Source organism: Podarcis tiliguerta (assembly GCF_965153285.1).
Source record: "Podarcis tiliguerta genome assembly, chromosome: 5".
Lineage (NCBI taxonomy): Eukaryota > Metazoa > Chordata > Lepidosauria > Squamata > Lacertidae > Podarcis > Podarcis tiliguerta.
This window is the reverse complement of record NC_139538.1, coordinates 42233199-42249166: the sequence shown is the minus strand read 5'-3', so window position 1 is coordinate 42249166 and position 15968 is coordinate 42233199. Positions and strand designations below refer to the sequence as shown.

General features: G+C 42.2%; 1 protein-coding gene and 1 long non-coding RNA gene across 3 annotated transcripts in view; one reads left to right on the top strand and one right to left on the bottom strand.

Annotated features, from left to right (window-relative positions):
- Positions 1 to 2844, bottom strand: part of FBXW4 (F-box and WD repeat domain containing 4) — a 71169-nt gene extending 68325 nt beyond the window's left edge. The window contains exon 1 of one of the 2 annotated variants that reach the window (XM_083443869.1): positions 2614 to 2844. In XM_083443869.1, coding sequence (XP_083299995.1) covers positions 2614 to 2837 — 224 coding nt within the window. In that variant the 5' untranslated portion in view covers positions 2838 to 2844. Of the gene's footprint in view, positions 1 to 2128; positions 2268 to 2613 lie in introns of those variants that run through there. The other variant, XM_083443870.1, reaches the window with a different exon arrangement.
- LOC310679125 lies at positions 2607 to 4743 on the top strand. The gene is made up of 2 exons (XR_014512118.1): positions 2607 to 2747; positions 4390 to 4743. It is a non-coding gene; the product is annotated as an uncharacterized lncRNA (long non-coding RNA).
- Positions 4744 to 15968: the final 11225 nt, after the last annotated feature.

Genomic DNA, 15968 nt, shown 5'->3' with positions numbered 1-15968 from the left:
GGTTCTGCCCCTATGAACCTTATAAGATACACTCAAATGAAAGTCTGGATTTATTAAAAATAAATCCAAGATTTATCTAAGAAAAACACCAAAACAAATTAATGAAAATCATCCAGAGAGAAGTTCATCTGGTGAAAAAGTGAGATCATCTGGAGCAGGCTTTCTCAACCTCAGCCCTCCCGGTGTTTTTGAGACTACAATTCCCATAATTCCTGACCACTGGTCCTGCTAGCTAGGGATCATGGGAGTTGTAGGCCAAAAACATCTGGAGGGCCCAGATTGAGGAAGTCTCAATCTCATGTTACAGAGGCCCAATTGGTCTCGGCTAGAGTTGGGCATTTAGTGTCATCTGTCCAATACTGTGGAAAATTCTTCCAGCAATGATTTGGCAGGTATTCTCACTTTCAGGCATTTCTTGAAGGCTCTTGTACTGACAGGCCTTGCAGCTGTTTATTTCTTTTTTTTTACTAAGTCACCTGAATGATTATCTGTATCTTTAATATTAAGTGAGAATATTAAATTGTGTCTTCTGGTGTACACCACCTTGATATATTTTATGATACGCCAGTACAGAAATACTTATTATAAATAAATAAATAAAATACCACATAAGTTGTTAAATACCAAAAGAGCTTATATAGTTTTAATATGGTTACGAAATCAAAGAAAGACAATTTTCTCTCCGTTTAACTACTATTAAAGGATATGTCAACACCAGCATTCACCAGTTACCACTAATCCTTTAACCAGGATACAAAGCTGTGTGTTTGTCCTGTGTGTGCATGCACATGGGAGAGTGTGCATGTGTGGGAGTCTGAGATGACCATTCTTGCTTTAGGTCACATCCACCACTGACATTAGTCCCCAAAGAGTTGGCCAAAGGTGAATGAAACCCTCAAACCAGAACATGCAGACCAGCTGTTGCCTGATCAACATGGACTGTCAACAGCTCTTCAATGTCTCAAGGAGGAGTCTCTCTCCAACCTACTACTTCAGATGTAGCTAGAGATGCCAGCGATTGAACTAGGGGTCTGCATATAAGAGATGTATGGAGCTAATAGCTCCTCCCCATACTCCTTCACAAAATACCATTGATTCAATTGTCACTACTAGTAAACTGGGTTTTATTAAATATATAGCATAGCATCTACATGATGAACATTTCAGCTGGTCAGTTACCAGCTGAAATGTAAACTATTTAGATGCTATGCTGCATCTGTTGCATCCAGCTACATCATGGGGCAATTTATGCCACAAATTTCTTCAGAAAACAAAGGAGGCGGGGAAGTAGTGAAATTTTCCTCATCACCAGTTGTTGATGATATTGGCAGTTTGTTTCCCACACAATTACAAATGCAATGATCCATGCGCATGAAAGTGCAACATTATACACTTCCCAGTTTGAGCACTTCAGAAACAAACCCGGAGGACAGGGTAAAGGAAGATAAAGCAAATCAGGAACACAGTAAGTTCTTTGCTGATGTACATTAAGTGCATTGTTTTAACACTGTAATTTTGCATTAACTCCATCCCTTAAGTAGTTTGAGTAGAACTTAAACATACTAATCAGTAATTAAGCATAGGTCAGAAAAGAACCAATCTAATTCAGCTGTGATTCCAGCCTTGCTACACTTGAGGGGCACAGAGTATCGCGAGTAATCACAGCAAGCCCACAACTACTTTCAAGGCAACAGGAATACACAACACCTTTAATCGACCTTTAAATTTCCTGCATATTAAAACTGAAAAGTCCATGCTGACAAAGAAGTAAACTCGCTTTTCTTCCACTTTCTGTATCAGGTTATAAATTATTAAGAAATGCCCTATCTGAGACTCAAGGCAGTCTGGGATGTCACATGGAAATGCAACTAGACCCAAGGGCTATTAGGCATCTCTGGGTCTCAAAGTGTTGCCTTCTGTTCAGAACCAGGGCTGTACAACCCAACAGACAACGCAACCGAGTTCAAAGAGAGTCTGAAGTCAATGGGACTTACTGCCGGGTGTGTAAGGGTTGGGGCTGCAAGAAGGAAGCCCCCCCCCGCCCCCCGCTTATTCTGGAAGCATATATAATCATACAATTGTAGAGTTTGAAGGGACAAGCCCACATCTACATCTTTTTGAGTGTTACCTAAAGCGTGCCTCCAATGCTAAATTGTAGTGAAAACAGGCATCCGCTGTCACAGTAATAGATGCCCTAAAAGCCTGGGTTCCTTGCAAGAGTGTGGGATCTAACATTGGATGGCACAGATCAGTGGGTCCAGGACACAACATACCGTGTCTAATAAGGTACCTAAGGACAGTATGTCCCGGGACAACAAAACTAAGCACAGTTCGGCCCCCGAACTGATTGTGTATCCCAGGCTGCTTCGCGCCCATTACGAGCCCCGAACAAGATCTCCGCCCCTCCGCCAGGCCATCCGGACTCCTCCGCGGGAATCCGCGGCGGTCATCCTCCCTCCCTCCCTCCTTCGCCGGGCCCTGGCGCTTCAGGAACCCCCCACCTCCCCTGACAGAGCGGGCGTGGCCTTGGTTACAAGGGCGCCCCTTAGCAACCAGCTAGGCCGCGAAGCCCCGTGTTTTCCCAGCCGGCTTTTCCCCAGCCCAGGCGCTTACAGGTCGGCGCCGTGCGCGCTGAAGCCTGCGTTGAGGCAGGAACGGGCGAGTCGCCTCCACAGCGCATCCCGGCAGGTGAAGCGGCAAAGGCGGCGGCAGGTCTGGCCCAGGCGGCCCAAGGCCCGCGCGTCCAGGTACGAGCAGATGAGCAGCAGCAGCTCCTCCGGCAGCGCCCACAGTGGGCAGCGGCTCTCCGCCTGCGGGGGGCTGCCCGGCCTCCCCATGGAGCAGAGGCCTCGCCGGCCCGGGCCCGGCAGCGACAGACTCGGAAACGCCGCCGCCGCCGCCGCTGGGCCCGGGTAGGCCGCCGCTTGTCGGGGGCGGCGGTTCCTCCCCGTCTGGTCGGTCAGTCACATGGGTACGTCCCGCCCTCGGGAGACCGGCCCTCGGTAGTGCGTTCATTGGATCCGCGATGGTTTCAGGGTGAGAAAGGGGGGAAAGAAACAGAGGGACTCCCTTTTGGCACGGCGGGGACACGTTTCTCTCCTCAGGAAACATATCGTCATGTTACGATCCGCAAACTTCTCAAATTCTGGAATAGTACCGTTGCAGGCAAAACCCATCTCTGCAGCTCAAACGCCAATAAAAGAGGACAGTGCTAGGGCAACGTGCCACTTCCTTTTCCATTGGTTGCAGGCAAGTCTTTTTTAGACACACAAGCACGTTTTGCAATAGGGGGATAATAACATACTGACATTTCACAGGGTTGTAATGATTAAGACTGAGGTGGTGTATGCACTTTGAACATGCCAGAAATTCTATATGAGTGCTAAGCTTTTTTTTTATCTCTGTGGTGCAATCCTGTGCTTGTTTACTTCCCATTGAAGTAAGTGTTCAAGCATGTATGACTGCAACCTGTGTCTTTTAAATTCCTTACAGGATCAGTTCCCCAAAGAGAAGATGAGCGTTGCCTGGGCTGTTGTTTCAGAATTAAGAAAATTCTGTACATGCCGAAATAGGAGGACGTGGTTTGTGTCATAGTAAATTAAAGCCTGTGGTAGAATTTACACCTATTTTATGGTTGGAGGTGCTGGTTATGTACACATTTACTGCTTAAAACACCAGGAGGTTGTCTTCTCCTCCATCCCTCCACAGTGTTTCAAGTTGCATTAAGTTGCTGTACAGACCAGAGGCAGGAATATCTTCATCCAGTGTCCATGACTTGCTTAGCTTCCACCAGCCAAACTCCAACTCACTGAAGATGTCATTTGTAAACACAGTTTGTTAACTGGCTTCCTGCTGAAATATAGCATATAGACACACAAGCTAACTACAGTAGTGCAATGATACAATAAAGTATGTACTTTGATTTTGATACAAATGCGTCTTCAGAGCCTTTCTGGCCATTCCTGTAAGATCTCAGAATATGTAGATATTGACACCTGCTTGTCCAGCCTGCAGACTCCACTTGGGCCTTTGTACTCACATACCGGAGGATGCAGGGAATAACTAATGCAAATAATTAATATCCAGCAAATTGGACATGTTTCAAAGTTCCTTGTGAATAAACATACATTGTTCCTTCTGGACTATCTCTGTCAATATGGACCAAGCCATCCTCAGGGCAAGTTTTATTCTCTGTGCAACTTATTACCAAGTACAACCATTTCCTTTTGTGGGACAAAGAAAAGGATACATTCAAAAATACTGTCAGGGAAGCTAAGTCTGTTTCTGGTCCTTGGCAGCCAGAAGGATTAAGATAACAGGAGTGCTCTGTTGCTGTACTGTAATATTAATCTAAATGCCTGATACAAGTGACATATTTTTTTATTTCAGAGTCAGTGGAGCTAAATATTGGCAAAGCTACTTTCTTCATACTGTTTCCTTGAAATGGATCTATTACATGCTACACCATTTCTAGCTGAAAAACAAAACATTCTTCATGTGTCAGATGATCATCAAAGATGCACAAGATGTTCAGAATGTGAGAAGAAAAGGTTGGGATACAGTCTTTGTTACAGTTTTTGAATGGAATAAAATAGCTGATGCTAAACCATATGCTGCAACGTTTCCAGTAGTATATGGCAATGTCTGTATTAAATATCCTTTTGGACCTGATGATGATTGTAGACTTCAGTGCAATACAACTTGCAGACAATGTTTCTTCAATAAAGCAGAGTTGAAAACAAACTTAAGACAGACAAGTGTGGTTTTCAGTCTTCACATCAAGTAGAGCACCTAGTTAAGTAACATACCATTTGATTCAACACTTTCCATAGTTGCACTGTCTCCTAGGACCAAGGACCAAGTTAAACCTCTTCTTTCACCTCTGAATTTGAAATAAATTGTTATATTTATAATAAATTCTGGAAAAGTGTGATATGAAAGAATAAGAGTTATTAAAGATTACATCAAATTGAGCTAAGAAAACTGGAGGATGCCATCAGCATAAAATCATAGAATTGTAGAGTTGGAAGGGATCTCAAGACCCATCTAGTCCAAACCCCTGCAATGCAGGAATTGCAACACATGAAAAATGGCCATCCAGCTTCTGCTTAAAAACCTCCAAGGAAGGAGTTCTCCACCACTCGTGGGAGTCTATTCCACTGTCCAAGAGCTTTTACTATCAAAAGGTTCTTCCTGATGTTTAGTTTGAATCTCCTTTCTTGTAACTTGAATCCATTGAATTTGGTCCTAGGTCATTAATGAACACTCAGCTAACTTGGATATGTATATGGAAGCAGAGTAATTAAAGATTCAAATACCAGGTGGAGATACATTTGCATGAGAAGTAATTCACCACTCCAGTTATTATAAGATCTTCACAGGTAAGAACATCAACAAACCTGTTCTGTAGCAGCCACAAATTCAGAAAGTGTGAGAGAGAATTTCTTGAGATCACTGAGAGGAAAGTTGGTGAGAAATGCTGTTATCTTCCTGTAAACTCCTGCACAACCTACAGTAAACCAATTTGGCATATAAGCAGTATATAAATTAATCATAATACAATATCTGTATGATACTCATGGAGTAAATTAACAGTCACCTGTCCGAGAAAGGTTTGTATACAAAGTTAATCATATAATAGCAGAAAGGATGTTAGGCATGTCCAAGGAAATGTAAATCTGTTCAGCTGATGTAAATCTTGTAGCCATGAGGAGGGAGATACTCAAGTTGTTTTATATACTTTGTTGAACATACTAATTTTGATAGTCTATAACAATACTCAGAAACAAATTGGTTCATACACATTGATTTAACAGTTTCATCAACAAGGAAAATCGTTGCCAAAATTGGAATTCAAGCTTTAACATACCTTCCCTTCCATGCACTATTATGGTTGCTGATGTCACAAGCTGCATCTAAGGAATCTGGAAACATGCTTTCTGCAGTCTGGCTCTCTGCCTCTTCCCCACAATTTTGCTTCCTCATTTCCTAAAGTTTCTGGAGTTGTGGCAATGTGTCTCTTGATGCATTGTCTCACTACCCTCTCTCACTGCCTCTCCCTCAAACCAACCCCCTGTCATCTGTCCTTCTCTGAATATAATAATCTATCTGGTTTGATGGCTTTCATTACATTGCAAGGAGATTTGTGGTCATAACAAGCCCCACTGTGGAAGGGTAATGCATTTTCATATATTTCACACTGCAAAGATTGGTGCTTAAAGGAAAGCATAGAAACTGACAGCAAATATGAGAATACAGTATGTGCAGCAGACCAGCTTTTTCTTAGTGTGTAGCTGGGTTGTCTTTCTCAATTCAGATTAGGGTAAGAAGCAAAGCCTCCGTTTGTGTGATTCCATTTGTGTTCCAATTAACACAACCTTTGATACTTGGGTGTGGGGGATATTCCTTTTTGTCATCTCTTCCATGCAAAATATAATGCCTGTACTGTGTTAATATAAGCATACATAGATTGCAGTTCCCAGAAATAAGTTTCTCCACATTTATGAGCGCGCTGTATGCAAAAGGCTCATACAGCAGCTTTTTTTTTATTATGTTTTGCATCACATGTAATGTACATGTGTGTAGTGCTGTACACAAAGTGGTTCACAAAGCTTCTAACATAACCAAAAGGCAACAGGCGTAAGAACTACCTGTTCATTACCTGACTACTGTTTTTATTTGCACTCCCTTTTTTCAAAGGCTTCCTCTTTATGCTGCTGCAGCTTTGTACCTTTTCAGCAAAAGACACAGGTCATGCGGATGAGATTTTTCTGTTTTGTTTTTCTTTCTAGCTAACACTTTTGTGTATTTCTGAAATTCAAGACACCTCTGATACTAGCAAGGTACTTATCTGTAACGCCATCACTTTGAGGGATTAAAGCCAGTTACTTGTTACACACTTAGATCAAGAGTTATCTGAGTAGAGAGGCTGTCCTGTTAGGGTTGGGGAAATCTGGTTTTGATCTTGAGTTGTTTTGATTTTCTCTGAGAGCAAAACCATGTTATTTTAACTCCTGAATAAGGTGGGCTACCTGGCTGTGTCTCTTTCTCTCTTCTTTGGCAGAAAGGATTAGAAACTTCCACAGAATCAGCTCTCTATTAAAGCAGAGTGCTCTCCATTGAGTGGCAAGGAATGGAATTGTTTTCAGATTATATGTGTGTGTGTCTCTCTCTCTTTCCCACATCAAAGACTTTGATGGAAGTTGTTCACGCTATTGTCAGGAATGCAGGCATCGGCACAAAGGTGATTAGCAAAATTGCTTTTCTACAAGAGAAGCACAAAAAATTATCAAGGGATTAAGGGGGATAAAAAAGTTTTCATTGAATTCGGGGTGCAGTCTTCTCCAAATCATGGTTCATGGGTTTTACTTCACAAAAGTAGCCCATGACAAATCAGAGCAAATAGGCCTTCTGCATATATGTATTTATTAGAAAGAATTATTTGTTTCTACTAAAAAAAAAGTTTGTTGGTTCTTATCCTCCAAGGTGTCCACCAACTATTCATTTATTTATTAGAGCAGAAATAGGCCTATTACTAACTTGTGATGTGTATAATTAATTAAATAATGAAATACTATAGAGCTGTGACCATTCAGTGAAAAACACAATTTGTAATCTAAAATATTTTTATAACAACAGAATTTAGAACAATAAAATATACTACCATTATCTCTTTCCCTTACACAAACAGTTCATCCAAAATATGGTATAGCTCCACTCATCCTGATATTTGACATCTCCCAGTTATTCAGATACTTTCCCCAGCTACGTCCATATAGCAGTGGGCAAGGGATATTCAGTTCACCCCTCTTAGAAGACAGGGAAATAGGTGTATGATAAAGCTTAAAGATGTAGGCTTGATTGGACAATGGCCTCATGTGTCTTGCCTCCCAATATACTCTGAATAGTACCCCAAATAAGCATATGAGCAAAAACATATGAGTGACTTTGGCTTCTGTCCACAAATCAGTTTAGGCAGAGTACTAAACAGGCTAATTTAAGTTTATCTAAGCTGCCTGGCATTATTCAATTGGTTTAAGTTCAAGTACTCCAGTTTAATCTGTTTGTAGATCAGGTTTCTTAATTAGTGCGCAAACCTTAATTCATCCCATTTAATAGATTTTTATTTTATTGCCTCTGTTTACTAAAATGTTCTTAAGTATCTGTTCACAAAGAGATCATTTTAACTTTAATACAAACGATGTCATCTCTCTCCCTGCCCCAGGCTATATCAGGCTGTCACTCACCAGCCAGCTGTGGAATTCTGAAAGATTCCATTTAAAATGCTTTACAATTCCAAATGCACAATTTCTAATGCCACAGTGTGACTGCCACACAGATTGAGAAACGCCCCAACCCTTCAGGCTTCAAAGGCCGGACATCCTTGATCTCCAGAAGGAATGTGTTTGAATCCTGGGTCTTTTTAGTGGGCTCTTACAAAGATATTTATTTTAGGAGAGGGGTTTTTCCCCCTTTCACACTTGAAGCCTGACCTTGCTTTTTTAAAAATCAATAGCAAAACTCCCATGTTCTCCTTTGGTAGCAGAATTGGGGCCCATTTCAGTGAAACATTCTTTAGGGGTGGGAGGGTTGGTTGGTGGTTTTTTTTTTAGTAGGTTGCCGAAAGCTTTTGTCATGAACAATTAGAGCTTCACAGAAAGAGTGCTTGAGCCTACCTCTTATTTATTGCAAAGGCAAGAGTCAAAGAAACAGCCCGTAGACTGTGGTCTCCCCCTCCCCTTCAAGAGCTACAGCCCTTTCACTGCTTCTCATGTGGGTTACTTTTGTTGGGCGCTTCTCCTTCAGATACAGAATTATAAGCAACTGTCTTGTTCATTGCAGGACTGATCTATAACTGCCTATGTTAAGAAACAGGAATTGATTAAGTGCTTGCATTTTCTGTACTTTCCCAGGAAAGAATGGCTCTGTGACTGTGTATTCTCCAATATCACCTTTGCTGATCAAGGTGTTTGTCACCTGCCTGCCTTCTTCTTTTCCTTTCCATTAATTATATTTAGAAGGTTAGGATGGGAGTCAGAAGAGTTTATAATAATGCAGTTCTCTGCATGTCATCTCAGAAGGAATCCAGTACACACCACTTGTGAAATATATATGAATGTACATCCTTCTTTATAGTACCTTTTCACTTTAATAGTTTAAGAGTAAATTTTCACACCCACCCCAGGAATAATGTTTTCTAAAATATTTACTTTTTAAAGTTGGGTTTTAGAGAGTGGCTTACAAGATTAGAACCAACACAACTAAAATTGCAATCCTATACACATTCATGGTAAAAGGGTGGGTATGAAGTAAGGTATGCTCCATTGAACTCAGTGAGACTTAACCTCTGGATAGACATGTATACGTTTGTGCTTTAAATCATAAAGAAAGAAAATCTGGAAAAAATAGGTAGGTTCTGTGCTTTGTAAGCAGTAGACTACTAGGATACACATAAACAATATTTTTTATTAAAAAAACTATACTTGTTGGGTGGCATGATACTTGAGCATACTTTAGGCTACTTTTGATAATACAAAGTGGGATATACATTATTGAAGCCATAACAACACATCTAAACGAGTTGTGAAAGGATGCCAGGTGGTGATAAAGGGAGGCTGGTTTAACCATGATACTGGTTACTTTCATAAAATATTTATTAAAATAAAAACAATCTCTTGCTGGACATTATATTGTTGGGTAGTGTTGGTGGGGTCAGTATCTCTACTTGAGGAGCGGCCAAATACCTCTTGGTCACTCGTGGAGTCTACTTTGAAGTAGCCTTGATTTCTAACATTTGTTCAAGCCAGCCTCTGATTTTCCAGCTTGCAGGCACAAAGAGTTGATGGTACAATCTTCAATAAATTTATGCAGCTTTTGTACAGCCATGCTGTATAATGCATCTCAACTCCCATGGAAGATGCTATTTTTATGTTTGTTTGTTTAGATCCGAAAAGAACCCCCATCCCTAAATGAAGAATGTTTTCCTTGGGGATTGTGAGTACTGTAAACATTCCTGATGGCTTTAACGTCTGCTGTCCAGTGTATGGGTGGGCAGTTCACACAATTTTTGAACACGCACGTGTGTACAGCATGTCAGATTATAAATTCTGGAAGAGGTTGACTAAACTCACTTGCCCAGCCCAGCCCAGCCTCAGCTACCTTAAATCTCTGTACTGGAAGAGAAACATAAAAAGGTGGCTTCTCCATTGACTTCTCCATTCAGCTCTCTTTTTCTAATGTCACAAGTAAACATAGCCTGTCTCTTTCCTGAAACACTTGTGCTTGCTGGTGTTCATGATGGCAGAGAATGGTTTGCAATATATTTGAATGCCATCTAAGTAAAGTTATGGCAGAATGGAAACTGAGCACCACCCGTTCCACAATCAGGTGGCCTTTGGTAGTTATCACAATGTGTGTGGGGCATGCTGTCAATAATCAATGGCCTTCATTGCATCTGATTACCGGTAAATTCCATTTGCCAATGTTGACAGAAAGCTTCCCATTCAAGACAGACAGACAGACAGACAGACAGACAGACAGACAGATATAGTTATATTTGAAATTTCTAACCTGCCTTTCTAAAAGAGACGAAATTATAAAATATAATACAACACTGTTGCATTCTTACCTTTTCAAAGGTAAGTAGCAAGGCTCTAGACCAGGGGTAGTCAACCTTTTTATACCTAGTGCCTACTAATGCATCTTTCTTGATGATAAAATTTCATTACCTTCCACCAGTGCTCAATGGAAGGAGGATTCAGCTTGTGCCGTAGAACCCCCTACCGCCCACCTAGAATCCTGAAATGCCCACTAGTGGCTGGTAGGGACCAGGTTGACAACCCCTGCTCTAGACCATGAGACAAAATGAGGCATTTGCTTCAGGCAGCAGATGCTAGAGCAGGGGTAGGCAACCTAAGGCCCAGGGGCTGGATGTGGCCCAATCGCCTTCTCAATCTGGCTCGTGGACGGTCCAGGAATCAGTGTATTTTTACATGAGTAGAATGTGTGCTTTTGTTTAAAATGCATCTCTGGGTTATTTGTGGGGCATAGGACTTCGTTCATTCCCCCCCCCCCCAAAAAAATATAGTCTGGTCTACCACATGGTCTGAGGGATGGTCGACCAGCCCACGGCTGAAAAAGGTTGCTGATCCCTGTGTAAGAGGGAAGTAGTGGGGGCTTCTACTGTTCCTTCTGAACCTCCAGCTGCTTCCAACTAGTGGAAGACAGGACTCTGTGTGTCACCCACTCCACCTTGCACCCTCTAAGCTGTCTTCAAGTGCAGTGGAGGGCACTCACATTGCTAGTTTTTAGGTAAGATTGAACTAAGATTGAACAGTCTTTTCAGCTTTTGTATAGGAAATTGGGGCACACAGTCTTCTCTGCCTCAGGCAGCAAAATGTCTTGGGTTGGCCTTGAGCAGCAGTAGCAACAACAACAATGTGGGATAGACAAAAAACCTAAAGAAACTTCAGAAACAGAAATGCACACAGTGAATGAGCAGTCTGATGGACTGGAGGAGACTCAATTAATGACAGTTGTGAAAACCTAAGGCTTGGAGGAACACAAAGAAAGACGAGATGGTTAACTTGATCAGAGTGGTTAAGGAGGGCAAGGACAGAGAAGAGACCTTTGGATTTGATAGCAAGGTCATCTAAAATTTAACAATGACAATTTCAGTGGCATATAGGGGATGGAAGCCAGATCACTGGCAGGGGGTTGAGACAAGAGTTAGAAGAGAGAAAAGTGAACAGCATGTTTGAGATATTTGGAAGTCAAGATTGGCCAGTAGTTACAGGGTGAAGGTGGGTCAACATAATGTTTTCTTGAGAACGGGGGAGACAATGTGTATTTTAAGGAAGGAGTCAAAGGAGAAAGATGTGATGTTGATGTGATGGGAGATGGGGATAATGGTAGAGGAAACAGAAACCAGGAAGGAATGGGATCAAAGTGACAAGCAGAGAGGATAAATGAGGAAAGCAGAATGGCTACCTTGCCAAGGGAATCTGTGATAGTGGGGAGCACTAAAGGTACAGAATGGAGCAGAATTTCCTGAAACTGAGGCTGGCTTCTCCTGAAAAGCTGAGTTGCTAATCCTAAGACCCTTGCTAAACATGGCTCCTTTCTGGATGACTGAAACCCTGCATTTCCCCTGTAGCGCTGTGTTCGTGATAGCACCAATCCATCACCAATAATATTATATCCAGATCCTATATAAAGGAAAGTAACATTCTTGCAGCGATGAAAACTCTAGCTTTGGCAGTTGTAAAAAATATAAATAAATAAATAAAATCAAGGGGAAAGTGTCCTTCCCTGCTGGAAGCAGAAGCACAGCCTCAAGGAAATAAATAATGCAAAGAAAATACAACAACCCAAATAAATAATACCCCCCCCAAATGCTCTGTCTCTGTTTCCCATCCAGTGTTGTGCCCACAGTCATTTTACAAAAATCAAATCTAACATATATATATTCAGTTAGTATAGTCCTGTGTTTCCGTGCGCTCTGGCTTCCATCAAGGTGTTCCGTTGTGCCAGAAGCGGTTTAGTCATGCTGTCCACAAATGCTATCCTGCACTTTCCAGAGCATTTTCCCTTCACTTTCCTAATCACAAAAGGTGTTCCCAGACTGTTTTGGAGTGAGATTCAGGTTGTGCAATTAGAGGTGATTTGGATCTCTTTCCCAGCTCACTTGCTTTCTCCAATTTCAGCTTGTTTGCAATAAGGAAAGTGGCAGGGAAATGCGCTGGGATGTGTGGGGTAACATTTACTCGACGCAGTGTCTAACCTCCCTGCAAACAAATTGGAGTGAATGTTAAATAAATAGCTGACATCATTCAATATCTCCAAAGAAAAATCAGAATGAATGTTCAGTAAGTAGGCCATCTGGAAAGTGACCCCAAAGTCTGGTTTGGGGGAGGGAATGGGTTTGTTGCACAAGAGCTCCAAACCAACTGTTAATAGTGCAACACAAATTTGTTGTGAGGTGATTGAACCTTGGTCTACCTGATTCTGCAGATTTACAACCTGAGGCTGCCCCTTTAAGGCTTGATGCACTGACATAAACATTTGCCCTCCCTTTTCAGAAGAAAGAGTCTGCTTTACACCCTTCCAAGGTATGCCTCTCATCTCTCTGCCTCCTCTCCCTTGCACCATCCCTCCCCACTCCACTTCAAACCCTGGGAAAAACCTCACTAAAGAGACTCGCCGACCAAGGGACCGTTTCGTTGCATTGTGTTTTCCAGCTAGACCTGAACAGACTGAAATCAATGCAGCTCCCTCCATCTACCCCCCTCCCTTGTGCTTTCCCCCCTTTCTTTTTTCTTTTTTTGTTCCTCTTAGTTTGTGCCCTCTGCCTTAAACAAGCCCAGTTTAGTTACATCCCCATAGCAATGAAGTGTCCAGCAGCTTCTGTTTCTTGTAAAAACACAGGTCTTTTTCATGGGGCTCAAGTGCCTCGTCAGTTCAAAATGCCCAGAGAGCAAGGGGGAGCGCAGCTTGCAGAATCAGAATGCATCTGTTTTAAGGATTTCTAATACACTCATCACCATGGTATCTGAGTGCTTTTGTATCAATATAATACATGACACCAGGCATCCATTGTGGTATAGAACCGCACAGCAGAGTTACTAGAAAATTACATGCAGAGTTACTAAAAAATAAGCATGCAATTGTGTGTGTGTGTTTGTGTGTATACATGTATGTACTTATCTTTCATCAGAGTTGATGTTTAACCCTGCAGTCAATGAGACTTACTTCTGAGTAAAGATGTTTGGGATACCCAGTGCTTTTTTCCTAAAAAAAAAAAAAAAAGATGTGTAGGGGATCTCTCATTTTAACTCAAGAAAATCACCATTTTATAGTTCAAATTGGGAAAAATAAATACAGTAAATGGACAAAAGTACAAAGATTCACAAAATGTTTAGGGGTATACATACCCCTGCTGTCAGGGGTTCAGGAGCAGAGTCACAGGAGAGGGAGGAAACGGAGAGCGAGGGGGAGGAGTCTGAAGGAAATGTCAGCGACGACAGTAGTCCGAGGTCTCTGAGTCTCTCCAGTGACTCGGAGGATTCACAGAAAGGGGCCCCCATGGTCAGGGCAAGGGGAGTGCCCAGGGGGACACCTCGGGAAGAAGGGGCCAGAGGAGACTCAGAGAGTAGCAGTTGGAAATCAGGGCCCGCGTCCCCCCCAGAGGGCAGTAGGGGGGAGGAGTCCCAGGCATCGGGATCAGGTGGAGCGCTGCCAGCGGGAGAACATGAGGCAGGATTGACCACACCTCCGTCGGGGAGTGAGGAAACGGTCATCAGGAAAGTTAAACGCGCGCGCGCGCCAAGTTCAAATGTACAGGAGGGAGGCACAGTGGGCAGCCCGGGAAGAGAGCCAGGTCCTAAAGCCCGCAGAAGAGAGCGGGAGGAGTCAGGGGGGTCGTCATCGTCAGCCTCAGAGGAATCCAGGGAGACAGGGGCTCCGGAGGGCAACAGGACCCAGAGGAGAAAGAAGAGGTGGAGTAAAGCTAGAGTCTTAAACTGGTGTACAGGGGGCGGGGACTCAGAGGGAGCTTCGCCGGTCTAAAGTTTAGACGTAGGGATGGAGCGCTGCGGCGTGGAAATGGAAACTGTACTTCAATAAAGACTTTTGTACATAAATACCAGCCAGCGTTGGTCCTCTGTGAGCTGGGACCAGGAGCCAGCCCTGACACCTGCGTACCCCTAGAAAAAGAAGCACTGGGGATGCCATTGCACAGCTAATATTTTGGGCTTATTCGAGGCAATATAACATTCTCAGTTGAATTGGATGACACTAGGATTTGACTAGCAGCTTAAGTCTGCAAAAATTTAAACCCACATATAGTATGTCCATGGTTATTACCATTATCTGAAATAAACTGGATAAGTTGGTGCCAGGCACTAATGTTTTAAAAATGCTTCCACTTTGTACCACTTTTATTTGTGTTGATATAAGTTTCTTGCTGTTATGTCAGGAGCTGTAGAGAAACTTGAATGTGGCAGAAAATTTTGAAGATTTAGCTCATTGCAGAGCAATCTGTTCCTTGAAAGAAAATGGCAGGCTGTGCATTGCAAGTGAACATGCTCCTGTTGGTGTGGTGTCAGAACAAAAGTGGAACAAATCTGCAACACCTAGAGCATGACCTGTATGTAAACACCATTGGTATGACTGGATCAACAGAGCTATCCCTAGCTATAATTTCATGCACAGACATTTGGCACTTAGTAATTACATCAAGAATTGCACAGTTGAGCGGCACCTCATTTTGTCTAAATGTTTTTGGTGAAGTTCAAAAATCTAAAAATAAAAAAGAAAGAAAAAGGAGGAAGGGTGGTGGGCAGGTGCTTCTCAACTTATCATCCTACCTGTGGAGATGACCTGTTTCCAGAACGGTGGTACTGGCTTGTAGAGCTATCCAATCATTGCAAACTACAAGCATGATTGCAATTTACTTTCCATGCTATCAGGAATATTATGCTTTTTCTTTGTGTGCATCCTGTTTTGTAATGTCCAAACCAATGGATATGCAATGGGTGCTTTGGATATTTGAATACATTCACTATAACCCTTGTAGTAGGTATCCTTTTATAGCCCCATTATTTTTTTATCAGTCTTTTAATTAGTGCCAGAATGCCTTTGTAGCTATAATTCAAATTTTACTTAGACATAGGTGTAGTGCTATAACACCATAATTGCTATACAACAACATCGTTATAGAGCTATAATACTAGAATACAATTAAAAAAAAAATGTAGGGGGAAATTAAAAGATCGATTTAATAGGGGGACATAAAATGGCCCCCACCACAAAGGTGGTTTTTAAAATGTTTTATTGAGTTTTTCTTGGGTACCAATGGAAGATACAGAGGCTCTACCTTTTTAAGCAGATGGAAGAATGGTGTTTGAAGCATCTACATGTGGCGATTATGCTACACTTCCATTCTGCTGAAAAATGCCAGATTTCCTGTA